Source organism: Rhea americana, unplaced genomic scaffold (assembly GCF_003343005.1).
Source record: "Rhea americana isolate MKP2758 unplaced genomic scaffold, rheAme1 scaffold_147, whole genome shotgun sequence".
NCBI classification, from domain to species: Eukaryota; Metazoa; Chordata; class Aves; order Rheiformes; family Rheidae; genus Rhea; species Rhea americana.
In genome coordinates, this window is record NW_028185561.1 from 995,036 (window position 1) to 1,013,471 (window position 18,436).

Below are 18,436 nucleotides of genomic sequence, written 5' to 3' on the forward strand. Positions count from 1 at the left end.
TCATGGGTTAACGCCCTACAAGGAAGGGGGGGGTCCAGGACAGCTGGCTTGTATTCAAACATCACTTCCTCCAAGCTCAAGAGCAGTGCATCCCAATGCAAAAGAAGTCCAGCAAAGGGGGCAGGAGACATGCATGGGTGAGCAAGGAGCTCCTGGCAAAACTCAGACAGAAGAAGAAAGTACACAGACTGTGGAAGAGGGGACAGGCTGCTTGGGAGAATTATAGGAATGCAGCCAGAGTATGTAGAGATGCAGCGAGGAAGGCTAAGGCCCAGCTGGAATTGAGTCTGGCAAGGGATGTCAAGGACAACAGGAARGGCTTCTTCAAATACATCAGCAGCAAGAGGAGGACTAGGGAATATGTGGGCCCGCTACCGAAYGGGGCGAGGGCCCTGCTGACAAGGGATACAGAGGAGGCAGAGTTACTGAATGCCTTCTTTGCTTCAGTCTTCACTGCTAAGGGCAACCCTCAGGAATCCCGTAGCCTTGATGTGAGGGAGAAGGTCTGGAGAAGGGAAGACTTTCCTCTGGTTGAGAAGGAAAGGATCAGAGACCTTCTGGGGAGGCAAGACATCCACAAATCCAYGGGCCCGGATGGGATGCACCCACAGGTACAGAAGGGAGCTGGCAGATGTTGTTGCTAGGCCGCTCTCCATCATCTTGGAAAGGTCCTGGAGAACTGGAGAGCTGCCTGAGGACTGGAAGAAAGCCAGTGTCGCTCCAGTCTTCAAAAAGGGCAAGGAGGAGGACCCACGAAACTACACGCTGGTCAGCCTCMCCTCCATCCCTGCAAAGACAATGGAACAGCTCATTCTGGATGTCATCTCTGAGCATGTGGAGGAAAAGAAGGTGATCRGGAGTAGCCAGCATGGATTCACMAAGGGGAAATCCTGCTTAACCAATCTGACAGCCTTCTATGATGGAATGACTGGCTGGGGAGATGAGGGGAGAGCAGTGGACATTGTGCTCCTTGACTTCAGCAAGGCTTTTGACACTGTCTCCCATAACATCTTCCTAGAGAAGCTCAACAAGTGTGGGATAGATGAGGGGACAGGGAGGTGGATTGAGAACTGGCTGAAAGGAAGAGTTCAGAGGGTCGTCATCAGTGGTGTGGAGTCTAGTTGGAGGCCTATGGCTAGTGACATCCCCCAGGGCTCMGGACTGGCTCCCATCCTGTTCAACTTCTTCATCAGTGACCTGGATGAGGGGACAGAGTGCCTCCTCAGCAAGTTTGTGGGTGATACCAAGCTGGGAGGAGTGGCTGACACACCCGAGGGCTGTGCTGCCATTTAGAGAGACCTGGACAGGCTGGAGAGTTGGGTGGAGAGGAACCTCCTGAGGTTCAACAAGGGCAAGTGCAGAGTCCTGCACCTAGGGAAAGATAACCCTAGGCACCAGTACAAGCTGGGGGCTGACCTGTTGGAGAGCAGCTCTGCAGAGAARGAYCTGGSAGTGCTGGTGGATGACARRTTGACCATGAGCCAGCAATGCRCCCTTGTGGTCAGGAAGGTCAATGGTATCCYSGGGTGCACTRGGAAGACTGTTGCCAGCAGGTCGAGGGAGGTGATCCTGGCCCTCTACGCAGCCCTGGGGAGGCCTYGTCTCGAGTACTGTGTCCAGTTCTGGGCTCCCCAGCACAAGAGAGACATGGAGCTACTGGAGAGAGGCCAGCATAGGGCTACAAAGATGATCAGAGGGCTGGAGCACCTGCCCTATGAGGAACAGCTGCAAGAGCTGGGCCTCTTTAGCCTTGAGGAAGAGAAGACTGAGGGGGGATCTTATCAATGTGTATGAGTACCTGAAGGGAGGGTGTCAGCGGTACAGAGACAAACTCTTTTCAGTTGTCCCGTGTGACAGGACAAGAGGCAATGGGCAGAAACTGAACCACAGGAAGTTCCGCCTGAMCGTGAGGGGGAATTTCTTCCCTGCGAGAGTGACAGAGCACTGGAACAGGTTGCCCAGAGAAGCTGTGGAGTCTCCTCTGGAGATATTCCAAGCCCGCCTGGATGCAACCCTGTCTAACATGGTCTAGGTGACCCAGCTTGAGCATGGGGTTGGGCTAGATGATCTCCAGAGGTCCCTTCCAACCTTACCCATTGTGTGATTCTGTGAAAAAACTGTTCTAGCTTAGTCACAACTTCAAACTAGATTACTTCAGAATTAAAAAATCAACTTTCAAGTAAAGCTAGAAACTTTTAATTAGTAGTGTAACCTTCCAATTGCACAGTTAGTCACCAGACATGATTTAAATAACTCAAAATAAATGTTTTTGGTTTATTGTCTGAATACTGTGAATCTTTGTGTCCAGTGATTCGTAATCCGCTTCCACATTATATTCACAAACACAAGTAAAATTGTACAAGTGAATTCAGACTACACTTGCACTCATAATTACATTCATAATTCTGTGATAACTACATAAAACATAATAGTCTTTGTTATTATACTTAATTATTCAAAAAAATGATTTTTATTGTATTCCTAGAATCCCTCTGAAATCTAAGCCTGAATTCTTTGTTTTGGTTTGTTTTTTTTACCTTGATATCATGCTGAAATTTTCCTCAGATGGTCGAATAATCACTTCAGTAACATAATACTTAGTGGTCTCTAAAATGACATAGACATTAGATTTTTAAAACAGAGCAAGAGAACAGACTTTAAAAAAAGAGTACACTAAGTCACCATACCAATTAAACTTTTGTTCAGCATGCAGTTAAAGAGACGCAGATGGTTAGAGATTCTGTTTTGGTTTGTGGCAAGAGATCCTGGACAACTGACAACAGAAAGCATTTGTTGTCAGAAGAAAACTGCTCTGAGCTACTTACATGATCATCAATTTGTCATTTGTATTGATCCTTGTTTAACGCTAGGAACAATCATCTTGAAACAAAATAAGCAAGATCCAAAACACTTAGATTGAAACATTTCATGTATTAAAATGTTTGCTGGTGCCAATTAACTCTTGTCCATTTGTATTAYTGTCAAGTCAAACTTGAAAGATGAATTGAAAGAACTTTCCTAGAGGACTGAAATCAGCATAGTTTACATAAGTATTTTTGTATCCTCTGCTGCTCAGTGATTCTGCAGTGAATCACAAGAGACAGCTTTAATAACAGCACACACAGAGGACTAATTTTCCTCTTTGCTCAGAGCAAAAGGGAACTTCTCCAAAAACTGCACTAACTCAACACTAATATACAAAGCATACATTACAAGTTTCAATGTAAATGTTCCCAAAAAGCTCTAGTAAGATGGCCTTTAAAAACTAAGTTTAAGTGCTTGAGTTCAGAATTTAATCCCTATCAATAAATTCAAGTCAAAGATGATCATACTGAAGCTCTGGGTCTATGCTACATATACAGCCTAACTAGAAAACAAGCAGGACAACAGGTTAAGTATATAGAATAATAAATTAATTCCATGAAGCCTTAACTAATGGAAAGATTAATTAATTTCATAAATTTTAAGGGCTGAAGGGATCATCTCATCTCATCTCTGTACACACACAAACTAGATGAAAGTAAGTTTTTCAGAAAACATCTAATACTGTTCTAAAGATTCCAAAGGTCCAGCAAACCCTTCCCCTCTCCAGGCAAATATTTCACTTTTTAATTATCCTCACTGCCAGGACATTATGTTTCATCTTAAATTTTAATTTTAGTCTGCTCCATGCTGTGCCTAGTCCCAGGAGAAAGAAGGAAAAGCAGCAGCTAGTTCACTCATGCTAGCTCTCCCGCTGTTACCTTAAGGARTAAGTGGTGCTGCTGCAAGGGCATCGGGAACTGAGGAGATGAATTGCTTGCAGAGGGATAGAAGGTGAAATTTCACACACACACACACAAAAGAAAAAAAAGAGTGCTAGTATATGAAGACAGAGTTGAGGAATGTATAACCTACAAGAGAATTCCCAGAACCAAACCTGGCCTCCATAGCTACACCACCCTGATCCAGTGTCATCTTTCAGGCACCGATATTTTTGCTCATAAAAAACTACCAAAGCATTACAGCAAGTCTGCTCACTAGTCTTTTTTTCAGAGATGGTTCTGTCAAAACTCACACCACACATTTCCAGTTTGTGTCTGTTCTTTGAACTGTCTCTAATGGTCCCACACTAGTCATGAAATATGGTCAAAAGACCTGTACATGCTACCTAACTTTAGCTGTGCACAGGGTTCAGATCAAATCCTTGCTTCTACGCAGTATTTCCCTTTTTCCATATCCAGAGATCACATCAACTGCTCTTGCTATAACTGTGTGAAAGCTTACATTAAGGCATGTATTGCAAAGTTCTTTTCTAGCTACTGCCTTTCAAACACCTTATAAGAACTTTCAAAGGTCTTACCTTAAATCTTAAAAAAAAAAAAAGAGTCTGTATTGTTCAAACCCTTTTGCAGGACCATGAGAATCTTCTGTAACTGTATTCTGCCTCCTCATGGTTTATTTCTTAAACAGGTTTTGAATTTTCTGCAAGGATTTTGTATTCTCCAGATCTCTGAACTGAACTAGACCTCACACTGATGCAGCRGAGTAGAGGGAAAATGAAAGCAAGAACTCTGGTAATAAGCCTTAGCACTAGTACTAATCTGTTAATAACTGCATTTTAAAAACCATCAGACTCGTCTGATTCAGTATGACAGCTTCAGATTCAGTATGACAGCTTTTAAATTAATAATCTCAATCTCATCATTGCATGATAATGAGAGATAAGTTCTCTCATCAATAGGAGATGCTTCCTTGACAAGGCTTACTTTACAAGAAAACAGGCTGGTTGCTATTAATTGTATCTTTAGCCTCCAGTTCTTTGCTGATTAAGTCCTGTTTTAACCTGTTTAACCTTTCCATTATTCTGCTGGACTGACACCAAGCCAAACTACCTGTAATTTCTCAGATCACCTTTTACTGGAATTTCTAATAAACTGGAATGATGCTGTTGGATTTTCAAAGCTTTGGAAACAGCCAAACATGCCACAAGAAACAAGGACRAAGAAAGTTCCTGCAGTAAAGTCACTTAAGTTCTGACAGTGCAAACAACAACCTCATCCATTCCAGAAGGGAATGAGACAAATACACAAATATCAGCTCTATATCTTACTCATAAATTACTTTCCTATAGAGTATTTTACCACCAGTGTTCAGTGGCTCAGGCAGTCAAGTCTAGTTTGGTTTGTATATCCCATACCTGATGATACTGTCTCTCCGAGCATTGTCTTGCAGCGCTTGCAAATTACTCTGGTATTTTCCTTTGATTTCTGTAGGACAGAGAAATGTCATTTAAATGTCGCTCAGCTACTCTGAACAAGAAAYGTACAATTTTAACACAGTCTCCAGAGTATATATTGAACTTTGTACTTTATTCTGTTCTTTTTATGTTTACATATACAAAGATTTGCATTGACTGTTTAAGCCCTCTACACTTCCGACTGCTTGCAAGTTTCACATTAGTTTTCAAATCTGGCAATATATACTGACCATGCAGCACAACCTGTAATAGGTAAGAGGAGAATCTCAAAAATTTTATCTCGGTGATAAAATTACAGAAGAAAATCAGTTTTGATAAGGGAAAAATGATACACATAAGATACATACCTAAGTATACAAATTATTACTACACTGTAGTGTAATTGCTATCACTCAGAGAAGAGTTAAGTCATAGTGGACAGGTTTTAAAAATACCAGATCAGTAGAGAAGACAAAAGGTTCATAAAGTATTTAGAACTATTAGGAAAGAGCTAAGGAACACAACATACTGCAACACTTCACAAAGACATCATGGTTTATTTCTTGAAAAAACCCCACTCCCTCCATCCAAGCAGAAACAGAAAAAGCTATAGACAACTAATAAGAATAAATAAAGCGCTAACAGTTTCCTTATGTGGAAAAACTAAACATAAAAGGAAAAAAAATGAAATACAGAAAATAGAGTGAGTATCAGTGAGATGCACAAAATGACAAATGTTAAGAAAAATCTGAACAGAGAACAATTATTTACTCTCACAACTCATGCAATCAAACTATTAATTTGGTTTTAACAAAAAAAAAAAGCAGAATCTTTTCACACAATGCGTAACATAGTTTGGTACTCGCTGCAGGAAAATACTGCTCATGCTGACAGCATGAACAGGTTCAAAAAGTCTTTAAAAAGCCAGGGAAGGGGCGGGAGGAAAATGTTCACTAAAGACTTAAAACACGGTTCGTTCAAGAAGTCTCTACACTGGCAGAAACATCACAAAATCACAAAATGGTTGAGGTTGGAAGGGACCTCTGGAGATCATCTAGTCCAACTCCCCTGCTCAAGCTGGGTCACCTAGAGCATGTTAGACAGAGTTGCATGAGGGCRGGGTTTGAATATCCCCAGAGAAGGATACACAACCTCTCCTGGGCAACCTGTTCCAGTGCTCTGTCACTCTCACAGGAAACCTTGTATTCAGGTGGAACTTCCCGTGTTTCACTCAATGCATGCCTTACTCCTATGTGCCATCCTAGGAGTACCCATTACTGCYCACTGAAAAAGGTTTAATTTGAGGCTGGATGAACTGTGATCTGACCTAACAAAGCGTATTAATTCCAATATTCAAATTGAAATTAAGTATTAGCATAAAGATACAAGCAAGCACAACCTTTATTTTAATCTAAAATATAACTGCAGAACTATGCAATTATTATACATGAGATTGTTAACCTGGATGTAGCACATTACAGCTAATGTAGCTACATTACAGGTGTAGCTCTGGTCTGGAAGCAGTATGTGTACACAAATGCAATGATGCTCCAAGTTAGTAAAGTTTTCTGGAGCTGAAAATCCTGGAAATGTAATGAGAAGATACCTAAATTAGATCTCTATTTGTGATCTTTGCACAGTCAGCTTTAAAACTGTTCATTGGGATACAGTGCATAAAGTTACCTGCATGTAGTTAAAAAATATTGATAGATTTGGYAAAATCAAAGCAAGTCATGATCAAATCATAATGCAACACATGCCTAGAAAAATAATATCTAAATTTAGCATAAATTAAACTTGTTTGGGAGACGAATTTTTTTTTSCATTTACCTTTTTCTGTAACCTTTGTGAAAGATGGCCACTGTTCCCACTGATTCCAACTGGAGTGAATATACATGTGCTCCTCAGGGAGCACAGTCTTTGTTCATCTCAACCATCACACTCCTCAGTATTCAAATTTTAAAATGCGTGATGGGAAACAATTACATGTGACTGATGTGCAGAACACAAAATGGTGTCCTGTTGCCTGCCACACTACTGAGGGAAAAAAGAAAAGAAAAGCTATTTTAAAGACTTTTCTAAGCTACATGAAGTAAACACAATAGTCTCGATGAAAGAGTATAGCCAAGTCAAATATACAGGTTTGGCCATTTTTTTCAGTTATTCTATGGAGAAGTCCAAGTACTTACTGCCATAATGATAGAGGAATGGTAAACAAGGGAGACAGATGAGTTATACACACAAGTCCAGATCACTAGGTAATGTATGCTTAGTCTAACTGCATGCACTAAAATATAGTCAGATGCCAGATCATATATTCAGGAACAAAAAAACAGCCAGTGATGACAAAATAAAGGAATATATTGTGGAAGACAAGGAAAGCGAAAAGAATTGAGATGTTGGTAGCTAACCAAACAGTAGTTGCTAATAAGATCCTGTAGAATGAAGGGCAAATTCAATCTCTGTATGCACAAACTACTAAATAGTAGGCAAGGAAAACGGAGAATAAGACTTTTGCATCCAGAATCAGAGAGATGATTACTGCAAAACTGTATCTTTAAAGAACATTAAAAATTTGGAAAAAGTTTGGAAAATGGCTAAAAAATAGCATTGAGAAAATATTCCTTAGAGAAGAAAAGTGAGACAGAATTGCCATTCTTAATTTTTTAATCTAATAAGATGACAACAAAGATTCTTTCTTAAGCTATGAAAAAGTGATGTAGTAATATCCAATTGATGAATTCTGGGATGAATCAAACTCTGCCTGAAAGATAGACACATTTTTAAGAGTCAGAATGAACTGAAACAGCTTACCAAGAAACTTGATAAAGTTTCCATCATTTGAAGTATTAAATCAATACTGGAYATATTTCTAAAAGACATGTTATAGCTTAAACAGCATGATGGATTTGATGCTGGAAATACCTAACAAAGTTCTCTGATCTGTACCATGCAAGTAATAAAATGAATGCAAAGGAGCAGTATAGCTCAAAAAAAAAAAAAAAGGTGACCTAGGTGGAATCTCAACCTATGACCAGAAAGTCCTGACTCTAGGCTCCTTCTCTCAAGTTAGAAAGACTGTGATGGTATCTTTCCCCTTCTTCACAAACAAGGAATCATCAACTAAAAGCTCCAGGGAGGGCCCACAGCCTCTTCTGAAGCTTCAGAGAAYGGACAAACTAAGTTGGAAGTCCAGCCCCCTTGTTTTGGGGATAAGGGCACAGACAAAAACATCTGTTCCAAGTATACATGGGTATCTTGTCTCCCAGCTCCCACTCTGCTACTCCCAAAGACATATACAGTAAAACTACTTGCTTAATGTGAAGTGCAAGGATATGGAGACTGGTCTTTGTGATGCTCAATATTTGAGATTGGTACAAATGCTGCACAATACAAGTATACAGGACCTCTTTGAAAGCTACTACTTGAATGTTCTTTTCTGACTACAATTACAGGTGCTAGCTGAGAATCATGTAGTATGGTACCTGAAAACCACTGCAAACTCATTGTATCATGCTTCAACAAAGAAGATTATTTTTTTAGCTATACTAATTAAATCAATTTATATATTTGACAGCTGCTGGCAATCTACAGATGGAAGTTGATCACCAACCTAATATTCTTCTGTTTCTACTCTTAAAGATCCTTGATATGGTGTCAGGGAAAATACTTTCCCCAAGAGATACTATTAGGATGCTGCAAGACCATGTGACATTTAAAAACTACGTTACATTGGAAGACTAACAGATGTGAGAAATGTTTGCAGTGGAAGGATGCTGCCTAGGTCCCACAGGAGGCTGGAAAATATTGTTTAAGCATCTCTCATACATTCCTGATTCTATTTTGGTCATAGGCAAACACTTTCCAAAGAGCTGTGACACAATTAAGAATGAACTTACATACTGAGGCAGACCGCAAGAATATTCTCTAAAATGAGAACATTTATGCCAATAGCAATCTGTCTTGCCTGTAACTTTTTATTACTCTCATACTACAGAAGAATCTTCCCTTTCAGTACAAGGTTCCCCTCTGCCATTAGTCCAGTTTCTGCTTGATTCTACCGTTTTGCTCATTTGCTTGGCAATTGAGTGATGTTGAAAATACGCAAAAACAGAAACTAGAATTCAGTGCAACTGTGAAAGATGCTGAAAAAAAGGATTTGACACAAACCTCAAACAGGAAAGAAATCTCAACTCCAAGGCAAGTTTTAGGAAACAAACATGAAAATTCATCATTCTGAACAACTTCTGTGGGCCTCTCACAGAGAATAGCCTCCTCTCTCATTCAAAAATTCAACTGTTATCCTGGCCTGATCCACATCTCCATAACATCTTTTTACCAAGTTTCTACCTCAAAAAGAACCCTTYTCTGACAAACACTCTCTTTGATTGATTTACAAGTATGCTGGATAAACTGCTCCCCTCTCCTTGTACTGCAGTATGAATGTACCTCTTCCCATCTTTGTTCCCACTGTTCTATGATCTCTTCTGAGACTATGGAGACGTGAGACAATTCAGTTTTGGTACCAGTGCAAAAAGCACTGTCCTCTCGAAAACTCAGCGGCTTCTGTTTAGCCTCTTTATTACGAAGACTTAGAAGAAACACCTTCAGATGTCATAATTAATCCAGATTAATTAATCCCACACTGATACTCCTTTGGAATATCTATTCTTCTTTTTCTCTCCCCACATTCTGCTTTTCAAAGAACAATGGAACAGGAAACCAAAGACACCAAAGATGCAAGACTTGCAGCTATACACATTAGGACAGAACTGTTCCTCAAACAGATAAACCCCTGGTATGAACCACACAACCAGCACCTGAAATACTACAACCCTCATCATTCAGTTTGGGATAATAAAAATGATCAACAATGATAAATTGCAGCAGTAGACAAAAATCAGGAACCTCTGGTGTTACTTGCCATCAGATTAAAAGTTTTGTGTTGGAAATCTGTGCATGACAAGTTATCATTTGTTAAGACATATATGGCTAAGATAGCAGTTGTTCCCACAATTACTGAAGGACTTCAGCAATTAGGTTTTATACTGGTACTGGAAGAAAAGATAGTACCTGCAGGCCCAACTTTTGACAGCACAAATATAGACAAACAGCACATTAACAGAAAATGTTTTATAGAAATGCAAGATTTGGTAAACTAAGATCAGTCCCTGGACCTTCTTTTGGTGGAAAACGAAAAGATTGTTGTCCAGATTTTTGTACCTGTGTTAGATTTCCAAGAAGGAAGAGCAGCGCACTTTCTCTCCTCTTGAGTTTTATCCCACCACCTATCAGTATCTCTACAACCATGTATTTCCCCTGTGCAGTAATAACAAACTCTGATGTTTCCAGGCTGAAAGACAGCCATCCTCTAGTCACTCACTTGATGGATTCAGATCCTCCTAGAACTCTTCAGGAAATTCAACATGAAAAGTTTAGAACCTGGGGTGCCAGGTCCCTCTCATCAGGAAGAGAGCAGTCAAACTGCTTACTCATCTCCTTTGTTTTATTCTAAGAGTTTAGGAGAGACACAATTGAACCTATACCACATTCTGATTTTTATGACTTTTTCTAAAGCTGAAAAGAGGAAAAAGGGRAAAAAAAATCCACTGATTCTTTTGATTGTACTTATAGTTACATATCCAGTCATACTTTGAAATGAAACAGCACTGTTACTCCAGTTTCCCTTGTTCTTGGTTCCATTATCCTTTGACAAACACCTAACCCATTACAGTTACTATTTTAATTAACACTGTCCTTCATCAGGATTTTGGGTGGAGGAAACATCTGTTTTTAGAACTGTATGATTAAATGATTTCTAATTCTGTTTATAGGGAGAGGTTGTTCTTCCATAGGTAGGTCAGCATCAAGACCATGGTGCATTCTTTAGAAAAAATAAATCATAGTTTAGAATATTTTCTGGCTTCTACGCTACTGAAGACAGATATTGTCAGCAATTCCATATGACCTTTAAAACACCTCTGTAATACATGTAAATTAAAAAAGCCAGTGACAAAGAAATGTTTTACGTGAGGAAAAAAATCCAAATATATTTGCTTAAGAATTGTTAAAACAAAACACTTTACCAAGGTGGAGCCGCTCTGAGAAGTATGATGTCCAGTCTCTGAAGAGCACAAGGGAGACCCTGGCACATGTAACTCATTTCCTGAATTCAAGAGAAAAAAAGTGTCTCCAAGAAAACAGTCGTCTTTCTGAGGGTGCAACGTGCTTTTGATAAAGGGGTTAGGATGGCAACACCATTCATCAACTAAAGCACTCCAGCTTTCACTTGGTAGAGGAAGAACTCTGAGAAATTTCCTAAAAGGAAAGAGAAAAAAATATTTAAATATATCACATGCTTTTCTAAGACACTAACAGAGGGCCTAGACTCCTTACAAGAGATAAAAAAAAAAAGATAGACACACACACACATATACACATACACATACATATGCACAAACGTAGCATTTTTTCTAAAGGAAGTGCTTGACTCTTTTCAGTCAAAAGCTGACTGAATGTCAACTTTCTTTGATTTAATTCTGACAAAGAAATGGCAGAGTGTTTCCTGCCAAGACTGTGATGAAGCATTTCCCAAGGGTGAATCTCCACTGATTATATAGCAGAACTTGGCATAACCACCCCATGAAGTGAATCACATGATAAAAATAAAACAGATTCACTCAGCTGTGAAAAGCAGAACAATGAAGCATTTSCAATTATTATTATTACTACTTGTAAAGTTTGCCTGCACCAAAAAGGTTTGTACGAACAAAAACAACAGAAACATGAACAGACTGCTGCCACTGCAAGGGAGAATGTCTTTTGAAGTCCGTCAAAATAAGATGATCAGACTTTGAAACAAAGTTAAATCCTGGCAAAAATACTACAGTACAGCTTCATTAAAAAACAAAACAAAAAATACATACACACAACATTTGTTAATGAAATCTCAATTTAGATTCAAATTCAACTTTCAAAAGTCACATACAAAACCTCCCAAATCCCTTACTCCTATATGGAGTAAGGAAGCTGCTGTGGGAAATACCACACTTCACCATCTGTTTTTTTTTTAAAAAAAACAACAAAAACAAGCACACAAAAAAAACTTACTTTGGTTACCACAGTGGGCTTTTTTTTTTTTTTTTTTTTTAATAAGCCAGGGGCTTGGAACTTTGGAACTGCTCGTTTAGGTTTTAAAATACACTCTGGAAGCTAAAATATATACATATGGCTACATAATGAACAGAGTTTGTATTTATAATGAATCAATGGTCAGTACTTACCTGCCTGGAGTTCCTGTAACCATTCTGTGGTTCCAGGATCTTGTCCACATTCTTAGGTCTGTTTTAATGTATTTTCTAAAAAGCTACCGCCCTAAGAAGAATTTCTGCACCTTTACCAAAACAATAAAMAAGGGCCTTAACTGTGCGCAATCCTCACATAATTTTCTAGACAAACTGATCATTAGAGTGTTGCTATCTCTCTACTCTCTTCCTAGTTTCCTTGAATTTTCCTATTGTTCCCTATTGTCCCCCTTCTGCTACTGCCTGAAACCTTTATATACAGTTTCTTGGTTACACACCTTATTTAAAGCTTACAAATGCAACCTTGCTTATGCTGCTACTTTGCAAATRATCACAAAACCTAGCCAGCAGCTAGACACTCTGCATTTCTTGCAGTTCACAGATGATTTTCTAAAAATGATAGCTCTGTACACTGTAGTTTCTTTTGTATTGTTGGGTGAAAATAAAATATTTTACAGAAACTTCTGTCTTTCTAGATCCACTATACATTTTGAACTGTGCTTGCCCCATCTGCAGGTGAAAGTTGGAAGCAGTTAAAAATAACTGGTCTTCCCAACCAGCTTTTGTTACTAATAAGACCACCTCTTGGCACTACCTATTATTGTCTTCATTCTCTGCAGACTTACAGGTTCTCTGAGAAATTAGCACGATTCTGGTATGGTAGACCCTTAATTCTGGCATTGGTCTATAGACAGATCATTCTTCACAGCTTTGTACAATTAGTTCCAATGCCTGGACTCAAACTGAAAAACAAGTCCCTTCCCATGCGCTGCTCTTAACATTACAGCAACAGAAAGCTGTTATTGTTTGGTAATATTTTTAAGTGTTACATACAGAACAACAACAACAAAAAGACAGTGATTATCTTAAGCTGAAGGCCAATAGTGTCCAGTTTCTTTATGTTACCCTTCCTTTACCTTCAGAGCCTAGAGTACCTCTTTTGATTGCAGCAACATCTTGAATTTTTGCAGAACAAAGCAGTTGCTACTTCCAAGTGGAATTTCCTAAATAGGCTCCTACATCTAAGCTATGCAGAAAACACTTTTAAATAGATAACCCTTTTTGCTCCATGAGAGAAAAGCAGGAAGAAAAAGAATCCAGCTGGATTCCTTTAGCAGTAGTCTTATTTATTTATTACTAGAACATGAAAAGCTTGGCCTGATAGGAATTATCACGTTTGACACTATTTCTGCATCGAAAGTGTAATTAGAAGAATTCCTCTGCAATCAGTTTTTCAACAGAACACTTGTGTAGTAACAAATCTGGAGTTTTGGACTGATGAAGAGGGTTACTTCTTAATCGTCAATTCATGAAAATTAATTTTTATGACATTCAACCCTCCAAGAATTCTTCATGACAAAAATAAAGCTTTAAAGAAATATCTGATGTATAAGCTACCCCTAGGCAGTGTAACTGAAAAGAGTAAAAGAAAGTATCGCAAGTTCTTTGCAGCACTTAAATCATGGAGAGGAGGGAGGAGAAAAAAAAAAGCACAACAGCTTCTCTAATGTGGATAATGTGGATGAAGCAGACAAGCATAATTCTAACTGCTTCAGAGCTATCAATGTCATGGAAGGAAACAGACTAAACCACTGAATCTCAGAAAACATATTAAGAATCACAGGGGAAAAAAAATCATCTAGTCCATTTCCCTGCCCCAAGACAGGACCACTTACACTTAAACCATTCCTGATGTATTTCCCTAATCTATTCTTAAAAACCTGCAATGGTAGAGATTCCAGAGTCTTCCTAGGCATCTTCTAACAGTAAAACAAGTATCAGAATAATGCTGTTTTCTTTTTTAAGAAAATTCTTCTTGCTTGGATAGAAGACCATTATCACCATCTTTGTAACAACTTCTTACATACTGGAAGACTTTTATGTCTCCTCCACACCAGCTTCTTTTAAATAAATTCCACTTGTTTCAGTCTTTACCTCAAAGGTATCATTTTCTAGCTCTTAGATTGTTCTTATAGACCCTCTCCAAGTAATTCACACTTTAGTAAGTCTTCCTCACACATTATACAACTTCCCTTCTATCCCATCACCTATGCTGTCACTAGCATAATCCCTATCTCTAAGGTCCTACCTGTGCACCAACATAACAATACTGTTGTCTCGAAAAAGTACTGACTATGCCACTGTCTTTCTTTTGAAAATACCAGTGATGGAATGGAAGGTGTTGGACACACTGGCAGCTACATTCTTCTACCTTTAKCTCAACCAGTGTTTTTTTTTCATGATAACATCCAAGGGGTTCAAAGATTCCCTGAAAGGAGAAATGCCAAGTAGAGAGCCACTAACATGCTTTCTCTTTCCTTACATGTAAATTCCAACTGTGCCATGCTGTGGACTACAGAACCAAAAGATGAAGCCTCTGTACACATGAATTTGGCGCACTGAAGTTTAGGAAAATGCCTGCTCAGAAAAATGTAAAGCCAAAGGGTCCAATATCTTTAGAAAGCAAATGTTATTTACTAGTATCAGAAATTTCATTTTTCTATAAATGTACCAAAATAAAACAGGAGTTACTGCAAGACATCTTGATGACATATTTCATAATAGAGAGCTAGTAACCCATCATTCATATATGTTCAAGTGAGCCATAACTCTAAAAACTACACTACATTGGTATTACCATTTTAAGTATTAAGAGTGATGCAGATCATAAAATGCTGCAAGTGTATTTCTAAAAACTTGTACATATCTAGCTGAAGTGGTCAAAACAGTTCACCACAAGAGCTAGGAAATGTAGCAGTTTTGTATTAAAATTCTCATGCAATCTGTAAACTTAGTGAGGAACAGAGATAAYGCTGAGTCACAGAGTTAAGATACAGCTCCTGTTCTTCCTATATCCAGTACCCACGAACTGTCCAGAAGTTGGCTTTGCTTAAGAGATAAAAGGTAGATTTTGCCAACACCCCCTTTCTGACCAGCCACTCTGTGTCTACAGTATGCTGACTGAGCAGAAATKATGTGCAACTGAGCAGACTTGAGAAGGATCTCTGAACTACAGAGGAGGAAAGTTAGGCTCAATTTTTCAGTTTTACTCCCTTCAACATAACAAAGATTATGTTAAAGATACTAATGGACTATGAGTCTTTTTAAAATCATAAAACCCCAAAATGTCCAATTTGAACATTTGCAGTATTTCCTGTCCAGCTTTTTGTTTATACAGCAAAAAAAGAAGCTAATACGATGAGCACAAAGAGCTGCTGTATTAATGAAAGCCAAGACTGCAAGGTAGAAATGAGCAAAAGAAACGTCATCTTGATTTTACACATGGGAAACCCAGCCACAAAAGGAAATGCCTCTCTCACTGCAGAGGCAGAAAAAAAAAATCTAGATTTCCCAACTTCCACAGCAAGGTTCTAACCACTATACCAAACTCTTTGTAAGCTACTTCTACTTTCCAGATGGAATGACATCAAGGGTAAATGAATAAATACTGAAAAACTGTTTCAAGTAGTTTTGATTTTAGCCATCTGTGTTCTTCAGAAGTGTTCTCATCTATTATTTTTAAAATAAATATTTTAGYTGTCTAAGCACACAAAATAACATGAAGAGCAATGACTATGGCWTTTATTGTTATATACACAAGACACTGCAATACTTACCCTTCTTTTATTATGTCACCACAGGACTGACAGTAAAAGACGTAACTCTTCTGGGGTTTCAGGCTTTCACTCAAAGTAGAAATCAATTCTACAGAGAGAAGAGGACATATTAAACTTTGCAGTTGTGCAAAGTTTTCTCCCATTTGTACATAAATACCCTTTCAAATACCTCAAACCAAAAAAGGCAAGACTCTAACAAACAAAGCAAAATGACAAGATTTTAAACACAGCCTTAATTTATTTACTTATAGAAACAAGCAGCTACATTCAGGAAAAACTTGCCACTTCCATCTCAGATGCAGCACTGCTGAATAGGAATGGTATATGTGAATAATTACTTTAATACTGTAAATTCTCTCAATTGAAGTGGCTACTGAAATCATCACAAGACTGCCTAAACTAAAATTCAGTACTAGTCTTTTGTAATTATAGTTCTGCTAATGAGCATCTCTGCACCATTATGGTATATCCCAATATAGAACATCAAATAGATGGGAAGGAGTGTGGGGAGAAAAAGAGCACTAGTCTTCTAATCTTAAATTTTCAGCCAGGTAGGCTAAGCAGCCACTGTGGTGCCACTCGAGGAAAAGAAAGCAAACAATACCCTCTACAGGCCATCAAAGTAAAAACAGTCTCACAAAAGCTAGTTAAAGACAACTTTTCTCAATTAAAAAAAAAAGGAATTGGAGAAACCTCTGCAAAACATTGATAAAAAATCTGGTGGAAGAAAAACAGAACTGTCAGCCTAGCTCTAAATATAAGCAGATTTGGTACTGTCCACTCTCTGAAACATAATAGCATATTCTCAGCATTCAGAATTTAAGATTTAGGTTGTACTCACAAATGAAAAGTACTTTAAAAGATTCCAGAATATAAAAGACAACTAGTTCTCCATACTTACATAAAATATTTAAGGTTAATATAAAAGGCTATCCAATGTTAAGGGTATATCAAACATGAAACACGAGGGGGAAAATTTTGAAGTCCTGTAGAAAAGCACGAGAGAGCATCTAAAGCAGTTCTGAAACTCCTACACAGAACACTTTTATTCAGCAATAGCATTTCCCTTTTATGTCATTCTTTCAGCTTTGCTTGCTAAACCAGCCAAGCACTGAATTTGATTAGGAGCAGCATGAATCAGCTCCTGCTTAAATTTTCAACTCAAAGCTAAAGAGAGCCTTTTAGCAAAAGAATATCTAATGCACACCATGAACTTCATCTAGTTTTTCTGTTTCACTGTAGAATGTAAATTTTGAAGTCTCCCTTTACCCCATACTGATGCTGACTGTCCTAACCAAAGTAGCCTTCCTTAAGTAACAGACTAGACTTTCTTTGCCTCAAAGGAGTCTACTAGATAGCGTTAAAACAAAACACAGCACCAGCCCTGATTCAGCCTTACTCGCGTCCGAGCCTGCCTGCACCTGCAGCCTCAGGTGCAGCCCATCGCCAGGAAGGCACCGCAGCCCACGGCAGGAGGATGGGGCAACCCGGACCTCAGCTGGGAGCGTCACTGCCGCGCAGGCCTCTCTGCTGCGCACTTCTAGCGAGGCCGATGTTATTGAGATATCCACCGGCAAACTCCTGAGATTTGCTTCCCTAGAAACAGAAAAATAGAGATTTACTTCTGAGAGGAACTGTCACTATGAGTTGTTCTTTCATACATATAGCATGGGCCTAGTCATACAGGCCAAAATCACCAGAATAATTTTAGCTTTAAGATACATATTTAGCTCTAGGATACATAAGYTGTATTGCAGCTCATGCAGCACTGTGTTGTGCAAAGGAATACAGAAATTACAGATTTAAAAGAAAYACAAACACATCATTCCCAGTACACCATTACTGGGGTCCAGATTTATGTACATATATACAGCAGAGATCACTTACTCCCTCAATGCAGCAACTCGCTCAAATGTTTACGAGAGCAGGAGTTGATGCATTTTAAGGGAAGGGGGGGGGGGGGGGGAAGGTAGCGTACTGCTAGGCAGAGCTTCAAACCACTACGTTCCCAAACGGCCCGAGGTAAACGCACGTGGGGAAGAGGAAAAGGCAAAACGTGCAGGTGGCCGGGCCAGGGCCCCGCCGCGGGGAACAGCCCCCGGCGACTCAGGCTGCTCCGCGCCGCAGAAGAGCGAGCGATACGCAGGTATCGTATGGCCTGTTTTCCCCCAATTTTAGAGGAGGGGGAGGAGGGGGAGGAGGAAGAGGGGGCGCCGCCCGGCCCCGGCAGTACCGGATAACCAGCAGGGCGCTCCGCGTCCCCCGCCGGATCTCCAGCAGCGCCGCCGCCATGCCGC

The 18,436-nt window shown here is 39.3% G+C and overlaps 1 protein-coding gene across 7 annotated transcripts in view; it reads right to left on the bottom strand.

The window, feature by feature from the left end:
• UBE3D (ubiquitin protein ligase E3D) overlaps positions 1-18,431 on the bottom strand; it is a 90,837-nt gene extending 72,406 nt beyond the window's left edge. For all 7 annotated transcript variants that reach the window (XM_085299189.1, XM_085299194.1, XM_085299188.1 and 4 more), the window contains exons 1-6: positions 18,373-18,431; positions 17,539-17,735; positions 16,140-16,227; positions 11,305-11,536; positions 5,180-5,249; positions 2,538-2,607 (exon numbers count right to left, since the gene is read on the bottom strand). In XM_085299189.1, the coding sequence (XP_085155315.1) occupies positions 2,538-2,607; positions 5,180-5,249; positions 11,305-11,536; positions 16,140-16,227; positions 17,539-17,735; positions 18,373-18,431 (716 nt within the window). The remainder of the gene's footprint in view (positions 1-2,537; positions 2,608-5,179; positions 5,250-11,304; positions 11,537-16,139; positions 16,228-17,538; positions 17,736-18,372) is intronic.
• Positions 18,432-18,436: the final 5 nt, after the last annotated feature.